We start from the raw sequence: 22,009 nt of genomic DNA, 5'->3' as shown, positions 1-22,009 counted from the left end.
CCTGAGGCAAGTTTTGAATAATTGGTGCTTGTTCTTCTTGGCAAATAAGAGGAATTCTATCATGGTGGCATTGAACCTCAAGTTGGTGTTGGACATCCAGGTCTGGATGAGGTGTAGGCAGTGCCTGAGGATTTGGATGTCTGGAACAGAGTATTCTTTCAAGTTGAGTTGCCATATAGTTTAATTTTGATGCTGTTATTTGTGAGTGGAAACCCAAAGGTCTGCACGTAAAGGTTGAGAATAACAAGGGGACAGGATTGACCCCATGGGTTTCCACAGCCAATAGGGATTTTCTGGGACCTGTAGGTGCCTGTATGAATGAACTGATGCTGAATTGATAGGTGGGAGAACCAGTGGAGGTCGTTTCAGGATCTGGATGAGGGTTGGATGATTGGTGGTTTTGAAGACAACTAAGAGGTCCAACAATACTATGAGGATTCTTCATCTGTGGGCGGGAAGCCATTGTCTAACATATGATGATGCAACTAGTCAGTTCAACTAGATGGTTAGTTTGGAGTAACAGGAGGGTGTTACGAAGTTGGAGAGCAAGATATTGAACACTTTGACAACTACATGGACTTGCTGTTCTGTGCAGCAGGTCCTTAAGTGAGGATAAATTGGATTCTGAGGTGCTATAGAGAAGGGATTTTCACCATGCTGATGTGAGACAATGAGGTCTTGAACTGCAAAGTAGCTTAAAAGGAAAAAACTATTTCAGTTTCTTTAGCAGAGGAAACTGGTATGAGACCTTATTTGTTTAAATGACAAATGCGTTCCTTGAGTGACTTGGCATTGCATGAAAGTCGGGTTTGAACAAGGGTTGTAAGTGGTTGATGTAGATTTCAGTTGAAGTGTGGTGAGACAAGAACTCTCTTCCCCATAATGATGATCTTACTGTGGGGTATGTCCAAAAAGGCAAAGCTCTATTTCATCCAAAGGAGGACATGATAACAAATTGTAACAAAATATTGTAATGTGTATGCTTGCCTTGTGAATTAGTACATCTGTAGCTATTGTACCCAAAAGGCACAGTATCCATAGCACTTCTATGATGTTATCCTTTGAACATCATGTAAATGTCATTTCTTTCAGGATATATGACTGAACCTGTACTGTGATTTGGTCATAGGTTTGTTTTACAATCAGGGGCAAGAAAGTGCCCTTTATGCATTCTCCAGTTGACCCCATTAGGTCAGAATGCTACATGTGGGTTTGAAATAACTAAGTTGAAACAGGTAACATAGGGTGTTGGCTGGGCAGGAAAAGGTTTTCAATATGCAGTTTGATTGGTAGAGTTGCCAAGGAGCATGAATGGTTCCTCCTTAAACAGAGAAGGTTGAGGAATTTGATTGAGAGGCTGAGAGTGCCATCAGAGGGAAAGCCTCGAAGGAGGAGGCTGTCACTTGAACTAGTAAGTGGGACAACTAGGTGGTCCAGCATAGGAAGCAGGACTTTAGGAGGAGCCCTTGGTCTTAATATCCGGACGATGCTCTTCAGAGAGGCAAATGTGGCCCAGAATGAACACATCCCCATTCGAATGGATGTACATGGAAGATACAGGTCTGCTATGGAGAGCCTGATCACGCAGCATTCCTGTTAAGGGGACTTCTCTGTTTCCCGTATGGGAGTGTAGCACACAACCACTTCATTAACCCTTAGCAGAGAAGCTGTATGCATATTGAATCTCTCGCCCTTAGGTTCTTGGCGGCCACCAAACTCACATCAGCCACTATATTCACCTGTCAGACTTAGGCGAGCCTCTCATGTTTGACACTGAAGGCTGTGCCACCTCTGGCACTGCTTATTGTGATAGAGAACTATGTCCTATGATATGGAGTTTATTTTTCTTGGAGTGTATGGATGGTGCCAACGGCTATAATTGCATCTACAGCATACCCTCATACTTCTTTCCGCCTGACACTAAAACAGGATTTTCATTTGAAAATTGCCGTTTTTGCCATGAGTACAGTAGCATTACATCATATGCAGTGTTTCTAAAAATGAAAACGTCCTTCTGGCTACAGGAAGCATCAAAGGTTTGCCGCACTCTTGCCCCTTCGGTTATGGTTATGAAAGTTTGAATGGCTGTTTCTGTGGGTCCTTTGAGCTTCACAGATGATGTCTTTTATTTCACTAGCGCTTCCTACAGTCAGCATATACGCAGTCACAAATGAAGGAATATGCTCCTCTGATGAGCAGCAACAACCATGAAAAGCGTCAGGAGATTTCCAGCACTGGCTGAGCATACAAATAAATAACCCACTTCCCTGGAAGGGTTGGCCCACCAGCCTCCTGGCCGCCGTCTCTCCTGCGTCCTCCGTCATTTTCCTCCCCGCCAGCAGTAGGATGTACCCGGCTCCCAGGCTCCCTTCAGCCAAACACAAAGCTGCAATGCAGCGTTGTGATTGGTCTAAGCGCCGTAATTCGGCGCTCAGACAGGGACAAGGAGGCTTTGCATGTTCCTCACCAGGCTGTGTAATGCAGCCTGGTGGGGAACATGCAAAGTGTGCATGATTGTTAGGCTGGCTCAAGAGGTAACAATAGTTATTATCACTTTATTTTTCCTTTTGGTCAGTGGGGCGATGCTCCCACGACTTAGCGGAGGATCCGCCACTTCTCAGCGAGATCTTCTAATCAGGGATCTTCATTTAAATAGCCACTTATGAGGCGCTGACATCCTTTGTAGATGGGCAGCATGCCACTCTGCAGGATGTTTCAATTAGAGTTGCAGTTTGTCATACAGTTTATCAGTCAGTTGTCATACAATTGTATGCAGTTTGCCAACAAATATGTTATGCAATCTGTTATAATAAGCTGACACAAACTATCATGCAGTCTGTTATGGCACATATCATCAAGATACTATGCAGGCTGTCATGCAGGTGGTCATCCAGATGATTACACATGCCACCATGTAGTGATGATGTAAACGACCGACTACACGAGCAGTCACTCACAGTAGGGAGCAGCAGTGGGCGCTTCCCTCAAAGATGCCAGATACAGCATTCAGGGAGTAGTACTGAAAGCTTCCCTTTCTGAGACCAGATACAAAGCTTCCCTCACAAAGACCAGATACAGCATTCAGGGAGCAGCACTGCAAGCTTCCCTCACAAAGACCAGATACAGCATTCAGGGAGCAGCACTGCAAGCTTCCCTCACAGAGACCAGATAGAGCATTCAGGGAGCAGCACTGCAAGCTTCCCTCACAAAGACCAGATACCGCATTCAGGGAGCAGAACTGCAAGCTTCCCTCACAGAGACCACATACAGCATTCAGGGAGCAGCACTGCAAGCTTCTCTCACTGAGACCAGATACAGCATTCAGGGAGCAGCACAGCAAGCTTCCCTCACAAAGACCAGATACAGCATTCAGGGAGCAGCACTGCAAGCTTCCCTCACAGAGACCAGATACAGCATTCACAGAGCAGCGCTGCAAGCTTCCCTCACTGAGACCAGATATAACATTCAGGGATCCGCACTGCAAGGTTTCCCTCAAAGATACCAGATACAGCATTCAGGGAGCAGTACTGCAAGCTTCCCTCACTGAGACCAGATACAAAGTTTCCCTCACAAAGACCAAATACAGCATTCAGGGAGCAGCACTGCAAGCTTCCCTCACAAAGACCAGATACAGCATTCAGGGAGCAGCACTGCAAGCTTCCCTCACAGAGACCAGATACAGCATTCAGGGAGCAGCACTGCAAGCTTCTCTCACTGAGCAAGTTGCTACAAATTCTCCATGAAAAAGAGCTCTGCTCAAAAGCCCTGGCATGGTTTGCATCTTTTCTTAAAAACCGAACCCAGATCATTCAAATGGATCCCTATTCTTCCACTGCAAAAAAAAGTCAATTATGGAGTCCCGCAGGAGCTACCTTAAGGCCTACTCTTTTTAACATATATGTTTTTTCCCTAGCAAACATCAGCAGGAAATGGGGTTTCGATATATGCTCCTACGCTGACGACACACAATTGGTAATCCCCCTGTTTGATAGACTGACAAAAGTTGACACTAAGGACAATCTTATACACTGCGTTACAGAAATTGCTGGTTGGATGTCTGGATATTGCTTAAAGCTAAATGCTGGAAAATCGGAGATCCTACTTTTCGAGGCGCCCATGCAATTTGGGATAATAGCTGGTGGCCCCAGACATTGGGCACTGGCCGTAAACCAAGGCAGGCTGCTAAGAATTTGGGCATCATCAAAGATGATGCCCTGTCCATGCAGAATCAAGTATGTCTATTGTGCGAGAAAAGTTTCACCACACTAAAACTTTTTAGACTACTTTTTCCATGGATTCCTCTAAACTGTAGGAAAACGGTGACACAGGCACTTCTTGTGAGTAGGCTGAACTATGGAAATGCACTGTACGTTGGCATGGCGGACTATCTTTTCACCAGGCTTCAAGTGGTCCAAAATGCCGCTGCTAAACTGATATGCAACAAGAGCAAATACAGTTTAGCCTCCTTCTGTATGAAGGAGTTACATTGGCTACCAGTACGCCAAAGAGCCAATTTAAAGCTCCTGTGCTACGCACATAGAACGCTATATAAAACTGGCCCATGAATTCTACAGGGAAAATTAGACTTTTATGTACCCTTGCGCTGCCTGAGATCCCACCAGCAGGCATTGGCGTCAGTTAAGCGTACGTGTAAAGTCAGGATGGGTGACCGATCATTCTCAAAATTAGCAGCGGTTCTCTGGAATAAACTTCCATCGGAACTTCGTATGACGGAAGATTACCTTACGGTCAGGAAAAAGCTAAAAACTCCCCTATTCCCCATCTATCAACCTGTCAAGTAGATTATCACACTCCTAAATTAACCTGCACTTTGCTTTGACTTAGTGCTGTGATGTCCCTTGGGATGAATGTTGCGCTCTACAAATACAAATACAAATGCAAGCTTCTCTCACTGAGACCATATACTGCATTCAGGGACTAGTACTGCAAGCTTCCTTCATAGAGACAGATACAGCATTCAGGGAGCAGCACTGCAAGCTTCTCTCACTGAGACCAGATACAGCATCCAGGGAGCAGCACAGCAAGCTTCCTTCATAGAGACCAGATACAGCATTCAGGGAGCAGCACTGCAAGCTTCTCTCACTGAGACCAGAAAAAGCATTCAGGGAGCAGCACTGCAAGCATCCTTCATAGAGACCAGATACAGAATTCAGGCATTAGCACTGCAAGCTCCTCTCACTGAGACCAGAGACAGCATTCAAGCATTAGCACTGCAAGCTTCTCTCACTGAGACCAGATACAGCATTCAGGGAGCAGCACAGCAAGCTTCCTTCATAGAGACCAGATACAGCCTTCAGGCATTAGGACTGCAAGCTTCTCTCACTGAGACCAGATACAGCATTCAGAGAGCAGCACAGCAAGCTTCCTTCATATAGACCAGATACAGTATTCAGGCATTAGCACTGCAAGCTTCCCTCGTCGATACAGAGAAGGCACAGCTCTGCAAACACCTCTTACACACAAAAAAGGCCAAGCACAGGCACAGGGTAATTGTCCCCCACACAACAGAATGGGAGCAGTATAAGCATCATTAGGGCAAAAACACTCAGTACAGAAAGTCAGGCATGCTTTCACAAAGCCCATAAACAGATGAGCAAACCCAGTAAAAGTCTAAATATTTCCTAGTTAGGTTCTCATTACAAGCCCTGTTGTGAGGCCTTTGCGCTTGCCTTTCCTCTCTGCCCCCTCCCCGTATCTACCAATACCAGAGGAACTGGTAACACAAAGCCACAGTTACCGGTAAATCCACAGGGAGACGTTAACTGGGATTACAAAGGGGACCCAGAGGATCCCCTCAGAAATGAGCAATTGCTGAGTGAATCGGTATTATAATTCTAGGTTTATTTTTTGTCTGTGCCCCTTCCTCCTCCTCCTCTGAATGAATTAATTCTTCTACCAGCTTCAGTTTAATTTAAGGGTTTTCTGAAGCACCATTTTCAGTGAAAAGCAACCACTTGCAGATTCAATGGCCTCTGGGTCCTGTTCATCTATGTCATTGTTTCTATGAGGTTTATGGATTATTCTGAAATAGTTTTGCTTATCCAGTCTGGTGAGGACAGTGATGTTATTAGAATAATCGAAGTTTCTGTTTTACATTCCTTTACCTTTGTGCAATGGAGGCCAACATAAATGCATTGATAGACTCAATGTACTTTGCTAATATGCATTCTACTCATTTTATAGATAATCGTTCTCTTTTTTTTTCTTTTTACATTTGCCCCTTTTGTGATTGACTCACACTTGAGTTGCGAGTCACCTCCTATAGCGATTCCTTGTACATTGTCAGGGTGATTTAGCTTGTTATGGGTGTACTTTATAAGTCAGCTTTATTGGACAAAGTGTTCTAATTTAGCCCTGGAAAGGGCGCTCAGTTCTTTCTAGCAAAAAAGAGGCAGGAGGAGATCACTCATAAGGCTGTTGGAGACTGTGTGGCCAGGCAGCTTAAGCTCAGATTGCTGCTCCCACTTACTTGAATGATGTTACTCTTGGCAAACCATAACTTACCTCACTCTGCGTACTTTTGCTTAACAACGAAAATAGGTGAACACTTCTCTTCGTACGTGCTTTGATAGAGTATCATGTTACTCTATAGATAATAGTGCGTGTAGACAAACTCACTTCATCGTTGTGAGAGCTTTCCCTCGTAAATCTTTCTAATTGTAAGGTAAAGCAAGGTTATGAATACTAATAAATGCTGCCCGATATAGTTATAGCATCTAATATATTCAATTGAAATTTTCAGAACTCTAAAAAAAAAAAAACAGTGATCCGCTTTTGATTTATATTTTTAGCGCCAATAGTGTAATACGGTTTCTTGGCTGGTTCTTTGTGCTGATGCAGAATTCCTTCCAGGCCTGACAGGAGAACAAGAAAGCAATTGATGGTGTGGAAGAAAGACAGGACTAGATTCATGTAAAAGCCATTAGAAGGGCTGCAGACGTTTGTATGGCAGAAAGGGAAATGCAGGAAACATATGGCACGTCCCTTACCCCTTTGAGGACATCCTCCATGTAATCCCGGAACTGCATGAAAAGGTTGATCTTCCAGCTGGTGTTCGAGTTTACGGAGTTGACCTGGAAAGAGAAGCAGACAGAGGTCAGAGCTGTCCTGACGAAAGCATGGGGTAAGTGACCAGTGATGTAAGGCGCCAGAGGAGCACAGCTGGGAGCACTGATGCTACTAGACGCAGAAGGACTGAGCGGCAGACCTGGGAGCCCCTGTGCCAGGAGGAACGGGCCGATGAAAACCTACTCATTATTATTATTATTATTGAACTTTGTATGCGGGGAATGATCAGCCCAGTGGCAGCTGGCAGGGAACGAGGGTGGTGGGGGTGGCGTTATCAGGTGCGGAACAAAATACACACAAAAAACACCTTCTCTCGGCCGCCGTTCCTCCACTGTCGTCTCGACGATTCTCTTCCTGGCGAGTCAACGAAGCACATGGGCTCCCCTATGCCAATCACAATGCTACAATGCAGAGTTGTGATTGGACTGAGCGCTGTGGTTCAGCGCTCAGACGGGGGCTGGAAGCCTGCGAATATTCTCCACCTAAACTGTGTATTACAGCCAGGTGCAGAACATGCTAAGTGCGCATGACTGTTTGGCTAGTCCAAGACGGCCAGCCAAACCGTCATGAGCACTTAAGAGCATGAACCAATCCTCCCCCTGTGACACCAGCCCGCCCACCCTAACACAGCCCTGGAGCTATGACAAATAAAATAATAAAAATAAAATGATAATAACAATGTTATTATCATTGTATTTTTCCTTCTCCTGCTCTGAGAGCAGTGGGGTGACGCTCCTCCGCCTCAGCAGAGGAGCCGCCCCTGGATCAGCCCAGCCTGCCACACCAAGCAATTTGTCTGCTGCAAAGGGAGACTGGTAATAATAGGTGGCAAAATCCTTTCATCCAAGAAATAATTTAATCACAGCTTGGCCGCTCAAATTAATTTCAAATCTCTATTTACTAATTCACCACTAATCCACTTTGGATTCCTGAGTAGCGTGCTACTCGTCGAAAATTGCTTCAATGCCTAGTCAGGAGTAGTAAGCGCTATATAAATACAATTTCAATTCTTTGATTGACAGGATGTCTGTTTTGTAAACATCATTTTTACAGTGGTTAATACAAAAAAACAATAACACATTAGGATGCAAGCAATCATTGTATTACCTTAATGGCACAGTGAAAACTACACGCTATAAAAGTGTTCACCATTTGTTTTAAAATATTTTCACTAAGAAGGAGTTCTAAGTTTAATTATTCCTGTACCTGTGACAGATCAGTTTCCACCCTGAATTATCTTAGGCAAACCACAACGTCAAATACTCTTAACTAAACAATGACAGTAGCCCTCTTCCTTACATTACCCACAAAGGGGCACCACTGATCAGCATTAAATTGGATGCATTTGTTGCCAATCACATTTTAATGCAAAAGCATGATGTAAAGCCTGTTGTACTTAATATTCTGTGCCATGTACAGGATTTACATGACAACTGTCTTGCCTTGTTAGTTTACTAATGGTTCTGGATTTAAAACTACCACTTCTGATAAGTAATTCTCAGTACAGTACTATAATATTACGTATTACCATCAAATCTTCCAAATATTAAAGAAATACATTTTTTTTATTTTATCATATTTTATGTGATGTTTGTTGTATGATTTACATAACAAACTTTTTCAGGGCTCGGGTTGTGCATGACCTCTTAGAGCAAAACTAGACCATTGGCTGGGGTCTGGCTCCTGACTCCCTTTTTCATTTGTTGGCTTGCCCACCTTTAATGTAGAAGTTGGAGAAGAGCTTTGCTGTTTTTTTTTTCTAACTTCCACCAGAGACTGAATGGTCAACTTGATGTAAATCCACTACGAGGAGCCTGGACAGATAATTTATCGGTGTTGTCATGTTTGTTATGATGATCTCCCTGGGCTGATTAGATCAGTATTGGAAAGAATTCCTTTAGGTAAAGTCAAAATTATAATTAGCTATTCCCACTCCAAAAACCGTCCTAGTCTTATTTACAGCTGCTGTTCCCAAACCCCACAAACATATGCATGATTAAACATGATGTCCAGTGAACAAGAATGTAGGAGTCAAGCTGAATCGTTTCATCTATTTACAGTTGCCTTTACAGATGCTGAAGGAAAGGCATGAAGGTCCCCATGACAACAAGGAAGGACCACGGGTGCCAGGAGAACCCTGGAGTCAGGGCACAAGTCTTAAAAAAAGAAATGGGGGGACTAACCAAGTTAGGCAGTATGCAAGTAACATCATGGAGCAAGACATCACTGCGCGTGACATCACATGTAATCACAGGAAGTGGAATCAGAACCCAGGACCTCACAGGATGTGGCATCACAAGAATTAAATCAGATCTTAAGACCGTGCACATATGTTTAACCCCTTCGACACTCATGACGAGCTGGGCTCGTCATGGTGTAGCCTTCTCATACACTGATGACGAGCCCAGCTCGTCAAAAAACAATGAAAATAAGCAATTCCCAGCACAGGAGGGGAATTGCCTTAGCAGCCATGGAGTTAACAGGTTTATGACGAGTACATTTGTGAGCATTACAATATTTATTAAATGAGATTTTTTGTCAGGGCTGTGCCAAAAAGTGACACAACCCCAAAGCAAAATCTGGGCCTCAATTTATACTTTTTTTGTTTAACTCTGCCACAAAGAAATTGGTTACCAGGAGAAACGTGGCAATAAATCCATGTTGCTTAATTGATTGCAAATTCTGTGTTTTAAAATATATTATGGGGTTAAGGCACCTGCTGCAGAGATCTTTGTGTACCCAGTAAATCTCTGGGAATAATATTAATGGTAAAGTAACTCTTGAGGTTTATGCACTTGCTGGAGAGATCTGGTCCCAGCTTTGAATCAAAGTAGCATGAAGAGTTAATATGTCTCCTGCAAAACACATCATGTAATACGCAGATATCAGATTTGTATTCTATGTAGATGCTAAGTGGTTTACAGCTTTTAAGTCAGAGATCCTTTTGTTACTTGCAGTTCATAAACTAATCCTTCTAATATAGCACAGTGAGCAACGAAGGATGTGCGACTCCTACACCTTGTAACCCTCGCTGTCTTATGTAACACATCCTGTAAATGTATTTACACACATATCATTTATTGTAAATATATAATGTGTACGTGCGATGTAAAGCACTCCAACACCCTGCATTGGGATGAACAGCTCTGCAAAAGAAATACAACAAAATAGTGGTATTTAAATTGTTCTTTGTGTAAATACTGTGTAAATACTGGGTCAGACCAACACAGCTGGCATTTTTACTGTGCATGCATGTCTCTCATATACAAGGACTAAAAAAAGTCAAAAGCACGCCTCCCTTAAGTACTTGTGAAGTAATAACAAGCGGTGTGCCTTTGTTCCCCCTCCATTGGACTTGCATCTAAGTGTGAGGCTCCTGATAGCTCCCAGCCAGGATACTCAAACAAAAGGAGGCCTGATGGTCCCTTAACCTCGGCCTTGTTTTGTTTTGTTTTGTTCTGCAAACTCCAATTTAATATTTTGCAGAGGACATGTTGAACCCCAAAAGGTGTGTGCAAGTATACTCCCTGCCGCTGGGAGGTTGCCCGTGAAGTGCGGACCCGGATGCTGGTTGTTTCCATATGTTACGCCATACCCAAACGTTGTAGGATACGGGCTAGATGTAACTAAGTTGAAACACACCGTTTCGGCCTAATGATGCACCTTCAGAAACAAAAGAGTAGCGGCAAACTTTGAATGGTCAAAGTCTGTGGAAAACAGCTAAGAGCTGGAAATCAGCCAGAGCACCAGACACGGCCCTGTGGAAGAGAGATGTGGTCCCGTAGTCTGGTGCAGAGGACGCGGCCATCCGTTTTGAGAGAATGAGGGGCTCCCTCTGGGAAAAGACAGAATGTGGGTGCCCACGGCCCCTGGCTGGCATGACTTCCACCTGACGCTTATGCGCTAAGACGGCCTTATCAGCAGACCCATACCTTCGATGGCAGCTGAAAACACTCACAGGCCTATCGAGGGGATAAACGAGGACTTGACGCTCACGGTTAATTTCCTAGGGTTGTTTATTGTTCATTCTCACCTGCTCAGGTTACGCGTGGCGCAGCTCCAGCCCGCCTATGAAAGAGCTCGCATGCTCTGCTGAATGTTAACAGGACTTTGTAGTTAACAACACATGTTTATGCAAATAAAGTAATACAATTGGTTTAAAATATTGTTTACTTATTATTAGCTTCGTGTTGAGAGCTACTATGCTCAGACAGCCGGGTAAAGGTCATGGAAGACGATGACGGGGTTCCTAAAATTCACAATGCAGTAAAAAAAAAAAAGCGAAACATTCCCAAGTAGTTAAATCACAGACACCTTACTGTATGTAGAGGGGTGATGCCAAAGATTTCACGCTGTTGGCGGGAATAATTCAGCATGGGGTAGGAGATATAGGACTGAGGTAGTGGAAGGAGTTAGAAATCAGCTTGTTCCTTGAAGAGGTGAGTTTTCAGTTTCTTCCTGAATTGTAGGAGGATGGGTACTGTTCTGATTTTGAATTCCGTTTGAGGGGGCATAGGCGGACAAGACTTGCTTTCTTGTTTGCTCCTTCCTTTACTGAGTAGGCTCTAAACTGGCAATGTCAGACCTACTCATCTGGTACTTGACCGGTATTGTTAGTTGTTAGCTAGGTAGGTAGGCATGGTGCTTGGTGTGATGAGACTTTTAAGTGATGCAGCTGATCAGGTGACTGTAAAGCATGACCACTCACCCATAAGGGTCTCAAGGCACTGGGAGAGGGGGGTGGGGGGGGGGGGAAGGTGTAGCCTGCTGATTCGTCAAAAGGCACTGTAGTTCAATCAAAGAGCCAGATCTTGAGGTCCTTCCTGTATTGAGGCAGTGACGGCGATGCCTGAGGTGCAGAGGCAGGGTGCTCCAGGTCCTTGCTTGGAGGTAGGCAAAGGATCTTCCTTCTGCCGTGGTCTTGCGGATATGTGGGACGGCGGCCAGGGCCAGTTGGGTGGCGTGGACGTCTCTGGTAGGTGCGTGGAATGCAAGGCGGTGGTTGAGGTCTGCAGGTCCCGCGTTGTGTAGGGCTTTGTAGGCGTGTGTGAGGAGCTTGAAGTTGATTCTTTTGTTGACTGAAAGCCATTGGAGGTCTCTAAGGTAGCCAGTGATGGGGCTGCAGAGGGGGGATATGTAAGATGAGTCTAGCTGAGGCATTCTGAATGTTCTGCAAGAGACGTTTTTGGGTGATGCCAGAGTAAAGTCAGTTGCCGTAGTCCAGTCTGCTGCGGATGAATGCGTTTTTGATCGTCTTTCTGGACTAAGCGGGGTTCCACTTGAAGATCTTTCGGAGCAAGCGTAGCGCCTGGAAGCAGAATGATGAGACAGCATTGATCTGGCGGTTCATGGTGAGTGAGGAGTCCAGTATGATGGCAAGTTTTCCTGCGTGGTCTGTTGGGGGAATCCAAGATTTGCGGACCACCAGAAGTCGTCCCAGGCAGAGGGGGTGGAGCCCAGGACGAGGACTTTGGTCTTCTCTTAGTTTAGCTTGATGCAGCTCTCCTTCATCCAGGTGGCAACAGCCTTCATCCCGTAGTGGAAGTTGTTCTTGGTGACTGGGTTTGTTGGTGAGTGAGAGGATCAGCTGGGTGTTGTTGGCGTGCGAGATGATGTTGAGTCTATGGTTCCTGACAATGGCTGCAAGTAGGGACATGTAGATGTTGAAGAGATTGGGGCTCAGGGAGGCGCCCTGTGGCATGCCCCAGCTGATCTCTGTAGGTTCAGAGTGGAACGGTGGTAGTCTGACTCTGTGTTCGGCCGGTGAGGAAGGAGCAGATCCATTCCAGAGCTTTGTTGTAGATGCAGGCGTCATGGAGTCTTGTGCATAAGGTGCGGAGGGTGACAGTGTCAAAGGCAGCTGAGAGGCTCAGGAGGATATGGGCTGCAGTTTCACCTCAGTCGAGGAAGGTGAGGACATCGTCTTTGGCGGCAAGAAGGGTGGTCCCTGTGCTGTATTTGCTTCAGGAACCATATTGGGAGAGGTCCAGGATGTGGTTAGCTTCAATTAACTCTGAAAGTTGGGCGTCGATGGCCTTCTCGATGATCTTAGCTGGGAAGGGGAGCAGAGAGATGGGGTCTTGTTTTGCTGGGTTTGGTGGCTGAGAGTGGGGTGAGAGGGTCTTGGGTACCGAGGCTATTAAAGCTGTCATAGAGCGCCTTAATCGTGCAGTGGAAGAAGGTGCTGAGGTTGTTGTAGAAGTCTGTGGAGGGTAAGATGTCTGCGATCTCTGTGTTACATTTGGCGAGTTCTTTGACAACAGCGAAAAGTTCTTTGCTATTCAGTGCAGTGACAGTGGTTTTGGAGGCTGAGTGGTCTTCCAGGGTCTTGCGGCTCCTCCATCTCTTCTCGAGCTGTCTACACATGCATCTGGACTCATGAAGGGCGGGAGTGAACCAGCTGGCTTTTTTGGAGTGTCGCTTGCCTGGCGCTTTCTTAAGAGAAGCCAGTGTGTCGGCACAGTTGGAGGTTGTGTGCTGAGGTATTGGCGTCCGCGGAAGTCAGAGGCAGGATTTTGCTGAGGGAGGTGGCAGCTGTTCTTCAAGAAATTTGTTCCAACTTCTGCGAGGGTAGCGGTGGGGCATAGTGGTGTACGGTGTTTTTGTTGAAGGAGAGTGGACACAGTAGTGGTTGGTCCAAAGCAGCTCAGTGGGGTGGCTGAAGTTGAAGTTGTCAATGACGGACAAGATGGGGTCGAGCGTGTATCCTGCTGAGTGGGTTGGGGAGGTGACCCATTGGTTGAGCCCGACGATGGTGAAGTTCTCCAACAGGCATGATGTGTTCTTGTCATTGGGGTTGTCCAGGGGAAAGTTGAGGTCGCCGAGGAGGATGTAGCATGAAGAGGCAAGAGCTTGGGAGCAATGAAGTCGATGATAGAGTCGCTGAAGGGTGGAAATGGTCTGGGGGGTCTGTTGATGAGGGTGCCGCAGAGGGTGGTTTTCAGGTTGGTCTGGACCTGAAAGTGGAGGTGCTCCATGTTGGTTGAGTGGTGGTCCGAGTGAGTGGTGAGAGGGAGGGTGCTTTTGTGTACGATGGCGATGCCTCCACCTGGTTTGTTGATGCAGTCCTTGTGCATGATCTGGTATCCGTCCAGGACAGCGGTGGCGATGTCCAAGGGGAGGTGGAGTTCATCCAGTTTTCTGTGAAGAAGGCGATGTCTGGATAGACAGAGTCGAGTAGGTCCCAGATCTCCATGGCTTGTTTGTGGAGGGAGCGTCTGTTGAGCAGGATACAACTCAGTTGGTCGGATTCGGTGTTTGTCGGTCATGCAGTGGGTGGGGCTGGTGGGTGGTGGCAAACAAAGTTATGACATCTATATCTTCAGACATCAACTTCTGCCTCTACATGAGGTACATCATCCTTCAAGGTATCCTTCCGTTTCATTAGTGCATGTCCTTAATAATTACCTGGCTCTAGAAAAACACAGTGGTGACGATCTATTTTTCTGTCCACCCTCCTTTGTTTAGACTCTCCATAACTTTCACTGCATATCTGGATAATTCCTACGTGTACCTGCTAATAAGTTTCTAGCAAGGATATGACATATTGAATTCACAGGTATGATGAAAGTGATTGCATACAAATATCTATAGAGCCGTTTGCACTGAATATTCATCTGACATCGCTCATATAGGAACGTTCTGAGTTTAAAGATATATATCTTCATAGGCCTCGCTAGCATCAACTATAGTATTTATATAATTTGTTTTCCTTTTTATAAATCATTATGCAGCTGTTCCGCCTGTGTTTTTGCATCTATATGATATCATGTGCCCATTTGGTTTCAACTACATCCCGCATTAGTAACATCATTATTAATTATGACATTTTTGTTTTCTGTGTCCAGGTATCAATTACATGTCTTTTTCTGTCTGCCTGCGTAATTTGTTATCATATGCAGTGCGTTGTTTATTGCCCTTTTTTTGACATCGATATAAATAGGGTATTGACAAAGTTAGGTTGGAGGAAAAATCTTGAGAACTAAAACTCAATGGTATATGTGAGTACTATGTAATCTCGGTTCTTTTAGAATATGTCTATCATATGACACATGAGAAACAAAGTAAGAATCTTGGACCCAATAGCATTAGGTAATAGGTAATATGTAATGTAACAATGTTAATTTTCGTTATGTAACTGATTAATTCTATGTACTTAACCTGTGAATGTAAGCCACTTAAAAATTGAATCTTATTCAATTCTTGATGTGTAATTTCAGATTGATTTTCGTGGCTCCTGAGGAAGGCGTTTTTCGCCGAAACGCACGTCGAGTACTTTACCGTCATTTTGGTCTTGGACACCTTTTCTGTATTGCATGGTGTCTTTTTATATAAAGTGTTGTAATTTGTGTTATTATATGTATTAATTGTATATATTTGTATTTTGAATTGTCATATAGTCTGATTAGTTTCACTATCTATATGATTTTTACTATGTATATTAAAAACATGTTTATTTTATATAAATAATTTTCTTCTTGGTATGCTCCTTCTGCATTTTGGCTCCAGTTACTTGTCTTATCTACTGTTTAGACTGCCTATGAATTTTTTACATACAAACAAAGTTGCAGCTGCAGTTTCGGCAGGAAAAAAGGCCCTGGATGTCATTTGGCGATGACCGGCGCAGGCGGTGTTGCGTACCGTGTTGAAGGCGTGGATGGTATTTCAAGAAGATCTTGGCATGTAGGGGGAGCCAGTGATCCTTTAGCGTGACAGTGATGTGGTCCCATTTCTTCTTGATGAGCTGTGTCGCTGCATGACGGATGCCTTTCAGGGGAGTGAGGGTGGTCTCTGAGATGCCGTTGAGCAGGATGTTTCCTTCAACTAGGTGGGAGGGGACTAGGGATTGAAATGTTGTCCTGCAGTCTTGTCTTGGGGGAAAAAGCTTCACTTTTTTTCAGAGAGTAAGTTGGAACCAGGTTATTTTTGTCTTCTTAACGAACATGTTCTTTGTGTGAGAGGTGCGAGGTGAAGTTGAATCCTAGGGATTTGGCCTGTTTTGCCAGTTTGGTTGCAAAGCCGATAAGGGTGAAGTTGGAGAGCCATGACCGAACAGGAGAATGTTAAGGAAGATGAAATATAATAAAGAAGGATGACTGGTGGTTGTGGTGAGCAGAGGAAATAAAGTTAGCTTCATGTTAGAGGGATGTTTCCCTGGAGTGGCAGTCATTGAAACCTGATTTGAGGAGGTTTGTACAAATTGCAAGATGTAGGAAATACTGTGAGTTACTTTAAAATAAGGCATTTGAGTATATTGGAGATACTGTTCAGTAGTTTGATGGGGACGTGAGGTCAGCTGTAGGTTTTTTCAATTCCTAGTAGAACTATAGCAGATTCAAAGCATGAAGGATAGATACTCCATTTAATTGAGAGATTGAAAAGGTAGGTTACAAAGATTAGAGCATTGGAGGTGTGGACAAACTATTGGGATGGTTTTGTGTGTTAAATGGGTCAAATCAAGAGCATGATGGGTTAGCAAATTTGAGTATAACACATCGCCGTGGGGGGAGGGCGCCGCGGTGCTGATGTCGAGCTCGGCTCGTCATGCAGCACGGTGGCGCTGTGCTGATGAAGAGCTGAGCTCATCATGGCCACGCCCACTCAATGGAACGCCTAGCACAGCGGGGTAATTATCCCCGCGTGGGCGTTCCGCGGAGGTCATGACAAGCTCAGATCATCATCAGCACAGCGCCACCATGCTGCATGACGAGCTGAGTTCGTCTTCAGCACGCAAGAGGTTAAGGAAGATTTAGTGGGTGAAGTAGAAGTTAGGGGCATAAGGTTTAGCAGTGTGGGAGTTATGGGTGGTAGAAGGCCAGAAGTGAAGGGTGAGTAATGTAGCAAGGGGCTGTTTATTAGGGGTCACTTTAGACAAGAGGTAGAGCTTAAAACTGGTTGTAGAGAGGGAGAACATAGCATAAGGGTTCTGCATGGCAGAGAGATTAGGTTTTTAATTGAACACACCCTTTGTTGGAAGCTGGGTCACAGTGAGGGGATGAGGTTTTGAAAGTAGACTCATATAGCATTTTCTAGGGCCATTAACAGTACCTCCAAGGATTGTTTGTTCACTTTTAAATGTGTATTGGTCTTACTTTTGCACCATTTGCAAAGAAGTGGGTTTATATTTTTCAAGGAGAGTATGTAAGGATTAATCCAGGGTCCTGGATTTTGTTCTTTTATTAAGGTTGAGATAATAATGTAATACATTGCATATTAAACAGTTATAAGCTCTATTCTTAAACTTGCAGTTAATAATTTTGACCTCATTTATATGGTGCTTAGTTATTATTTTCTCCAATAAGAGTTCTAAAAGCCAGAACAAACAATAAGGATAAGTGTTATTGGTTCTCTGTGGAATTGGGTGACTATGGAATTTAGGGCCAGGTGTTTGTCCCTCAGTGTTTGCAACTCACAATTTGCATTTGTTTGCGACTCACAAATTGTGATTTACAACAGTACCCAAATGGGTTGCAAAGGACCTGCCTCATTAATATTCATGAGGCAGGTCACATTTTGCAACCCATTAGGAATGGCCGGCACTCATAGAGATGGTGGCCTGCTAGGGTCAGCAGACCACCATGTCTGTGACTGCTTTTTCAATACAGCTGTTTTTTTTCTGAAATGCAACCCCTTTTAATTAAAGGAAAATGCAATGCATAAAAAAAATGAAACTTTTCAGTTTCATTTTCTAAGAGAAGACAGTTGTCCGTGGGACCACTGACTGCTCTTAAAAAACATTTTCGCTGCCAATCACAAAGGGGAAGGGGTCCCAAGGGAACCCTCTGCTGTTTGTGACTGGCTTACCACCAATGGTAAATATAATTGTTTTGTGACTGAATTTGCAGTCATAAAACAATCTTACATCCCCTTAAGACTTGCTATCAGGAAGGGACACCCTTGGCATGCCCCTTCCTTAGAGAAACTCGCAAAACCTATTTTGTGAGTCAGGTTACAGACTCGCAAAATAGGTTTGGCACATGCTACAACCCATATTAGTGGTCACTTTTAGTGGTTGCGATTTCCCATTTGCAACCACAAAAAATGGTCGTACTTCTGGCTCATAGTCCATTGACAAATATGCTAGTGTTAGGGCCCACATAATGTTTTTTCATCAATGGTTTAACCCCTTGGCTGCAGGGCACATTCCCCTGCTGTGCTGGGGAGAGGGGGGGCGCGCACAGCGCCCCGGTGCTCATGACGAGCTCAGCTCGTCATGAGCCACGGTTCTCGTTTGCTCATGATGAGCTCAGCTCGTCACAACTACGCCCCTTTAATGGAACGCTCAGCACAGCAGGGGAATTAGTCCCGCATGTGAGCGTCCCAACGGTCATGGAGAGCTCAGCTTGTCATGGGCACACGGGAAACCGTGGCTCATGACGAGCCAAGCTCGTCATGAGCATGGGAGGGGTTAAAACCACATTTTAATGTTTCTAAAGGAAATAAGTCGCCTCCCTTATACACAACAAGACATTAAATGCTTTTTAGGTCTTGTCTAGACAGCACCGGCACTGTCTCTTCAAGACCTTGTGTTTTATAACAGTGGGTTTAGAGGCCTTCCATTACTTACCATGGGTTGGCTTCATTGGCTCATTTATTTGCTTGCGCCTTATCGGTCAGCTGCTGTATGCTTCCTTCCTCTTGGTATGCTTGTTTCTCCCCAGGAAAATGGATTACTTGTGTCTCCAGTGCTCATTTTTTTGCCACTACTTTTTTCTTTGTTTTCAAGCACTCGCTGCATCTTTTTCAGCAAACTTCCTTGAATACTTCTCTGATGACTGTGTACTTTCTGCCCTCTCCTGTCTATGTTGCTTCTTGTCTAACAACATCTATGTTGCTGTTTGCCCTAGCTGTCCTCCCTCCCTTGCCCGCATTGCTACTTGCCCGACTCTCTAAGCCTTCCACGTCCATGTTGCAGATTGCCCCCACCCTCCCTCATCTGTTTTGCTGCTTGCTCCATTCCCTCATCCATAATGCTGCTCCCCCCCACTCCCTTAACATAAAAATAGAGCACGATGCTGCAGACACCGCTGGCCATGTCACAGTGCATTTTATTGCCCCACAACCTCTGTTGTCAATGTTGCCTTTCCCATCCTCAGTCGCTAAGAACCCCCCCCCCCTTACCTCCCCCCCCCCACCAGTAATAACAAAAAAAGCTCTATGACACAGACACTATTGGCCAGGTTAAAGAGCTTTTTCTGTCCCCTCTTCAACAGTATTGACTCCCTTTCATGGGCCTCCCACTGTGCCCTCCCTCCAGCATTAATAACAGAGCTATTACGCAGCCAGTGCTGACTGCATTTTAGTATTCTGTTTGCTAACTTTAAGGCATGCTGCACTCTGCTGTAGAACATGGCTAAAAATTGACAAAGTCAATAGCTCTAGTCTTGGAGGTGAGAACAATGCTTGTTTAACTATGAGATAAATGCTGCTATTTAGCTGTTAGGACACATGAGAAACTTCTATATGGATTACTAATGAACATATGTCTATATGGACTGTGTAATACAATGATGACAAGAGCAATAATGAGTTGCCTACGATTACTTCTTACAAAAATCTTTATGGGTTCAGTAATTGAGATAATGGTAGAGAATAACCCTCAGGTAATAATCACACATGAGCAGTGATGCTTATGACTAGCTCATAAAAATATTATAGGATATTGATTCCCATTTGAGAACGCAGCGGTCGAAAGGCTATTTCCTATCTTGCCCCTGTGTACTGGAATAAGCTTCCTCTTCATGTGCATTCATGCCAAAATTACTGTAAATTTAGGAAACAACTCAAAGCCCACTTATTTTATTCACTCTGATCGACTCCTGTTTCTGCTCCGCAACAGCGCTGAGATGCCCTAGGGTTATTTGTGCGCTATATCAAGTCAAATTAACATACCATAACAATATTTATCCTCTTTATTCCCTTAGAGTTATCGCGTCCTCCCTATGTATGGTAAGTGAAGTCAATGGTGTCAGAGGTTATATCTGGCATGGTCATCATAATATGTGACATTCTGAAGTCCTCATATGATAGCTTGCCCTTTAGTAATGGGTTTGTCCAGGCTTACTTAGTCCAAGTACCATTTGCTTATCTTAATGCCAAGACCTTCACGAAGGCCTTACAATCTATGTTAATTATCCAAATTCGTCTACCATATTTTTCTATGGGAGGATCCTTGTCAGATTTTGTTATCAGAATAGTGAACATGCCGTATCCAGATAGAACGAAAAAGAAACAAGAGGAAACGTTTAAATAGTTTTGGTTCCCCCTGTTAACTAAAGAATATATAGAAGAAGAGCAGCAGCCGCCTAGCCCCAAAGTCTTGTTTCTTCAGTAAGTTGGTCTGTGTTGTCCTGTTTGAGTTATAGGGACCTTCTGGTAAGTCTTTAGTGTTCTTGTATAAATTTGGAATGTCAGAAGTGTTTCTTCAGCTCAGTTAAGGAGGGTTGGATTATAGATGGCCACGATTGTTGATTTAACTCATTATTCCACATATTTTAGAGACTTAGGGTCTGATTTAGAATTCGGTGAGGGTTACTCCGTAACAAATATGACAACTATCCCATCCGCCGTATTACAAGTGCAAATTATCCAATGACACTTGTAATATGGCAGTCAGAAAATCAGTCACATTTGTGATGGAGTAACCCGTTAGCCAAAATCTAAATCGGGCCCATAAGTCTTGCTTTTGTTATGTCTGTTCTTCAGTGAGGCCACTTTGGTGTTGTCTTTTCAGATTCAAAGAACATTTTCAATCATTTACACTCCCTTCATTCTACCCCTGTGAACTCTGATTATTGCTTGATTTTTAGGCAAAGAGTGTTGTTCTCCCTCTAAATAATGAACAGGAAATTCTCCCTGGGTTACTTGTCCAGCTCATCAACCTTTGTTCATTCAAAGCTCTCAGATCCTCGACATCCTTTCTTCCTTGGAAACCAAGCAGACAGACTTGCTCCCCATTCTCTCATTTGTAGTTTTACTCCATCTAATTATGAAATATATTTAAATGAAAGCAATGGCAGTTACAAATCCTATGACTTTTCATGACTTTTCACCTTTCCCATGCTCTCAGGAAATGCTACATTTCAGTGGCGTCATTAGGGTTGGTGTCACCCAGTGCAGGTAAAGGTGTCACCCCCTGTTATAATTTAAAAAACGTACCTTACCGCCTGGTCCCGCTCTGCGCCACTTCAATGCTCCTGACCAGGCTGCCGCGTTTTTTCCAACAGGAAGGGAAGTAGACTTCAAGCAGCCTCCCTCCCTCCCCAGAACCAATCACAAAGCTGCAATGGCAGCGTTGTGATTGGCTAGAGCAGGGATACTACTACCTGCCCATAGGAGACCGGGGGTTGCTACATGACATAAAGCAACCCTCGGTCTCAGCCCAAAAAAAGTAACATGCGCGCACCCCTGGGCCTGCCTGCAGGCTGTCAGTCAACCCTAGACTGCTGCCGCAGCGCCACCTACCCATCCCCTTAGTGTCGAACGGACTCGCAGCGTTGCCCCACTAACCACGATCACCAGGGTTGACACCAATCACCCGGTGCGTGATTGGTGTCACCCCAGGTGATGGTGTCACCCGGTGCGGTTCGCACCCCCCGCACTCCCCTAGTGACCCCACTGCTACATTTCCTTCTCTGGGTCCGCTCGTTGTGGTAACTTGTCACATGAAGCCCTGTTTTTCCTTCTATTTGTAGTGTTTGCAGGGTGGATGCTGAAAGCACAGTCCTGCAGCACAGGCTTTATCTCATGCCTTGACCAGCGGCACTACGCATTGAAACTCTTTTTGTCACTACTCGAGTTGCAGGCATGTCACGAATGCAGAAAGCAGTCATTACTGCACCCTTCAGCATCATACAGATCTCTAGAGAAACAATAGACACCTCACACTGCAGTGGGAAATATCGCATCCCCTCCAGGCTTA

At 44.6% G+C, this 22,009-nt stretch overlaps 1 protein-coding gene across 1 annotated transcript in view; it reads right to left on the bottom strand.

Annotated features, from left to right (window-relative positions):
* The window catches only part of ITPR3 (inositol 1,4,5-trisphosphate receptor type 3), a 588,642-nt gene that overhangs the window by 289,441 nt on the left and 277,192 nt on the right, over window positions 1-22,009 (bottom strand). The window contains exon 7 of the mRNA XM_086923190.1: window positions 7,011-7,094. Coding sequence (XP_086779316.1) covers window positions 7,011-7,094 — 84 coding nt within the window. The remainder of the gene's footprint in view (window positions 1-7,010; window positions 7,095-22,009) is intronic.

Source organism: Lissotriton vulgaris, chromosome 5 (genome assembly GCF_964263255.1).
Source record: "Lissotriton vulgaris chromosome 5, aLisVul1.2, whole genome shotgun sequence".
In the NCBI taxonomy this organism is placed as follows: Eukaryota; Metazoa; Chordata; class Amphibia; order Caudata; family Salamandridae; genus Lissotriton; species Lissotriton vulgaris.
Note: the sequence above shows the minus strand (reverse complement) of the source record. Positions and strands in the feature narration are given on the sequence as shown.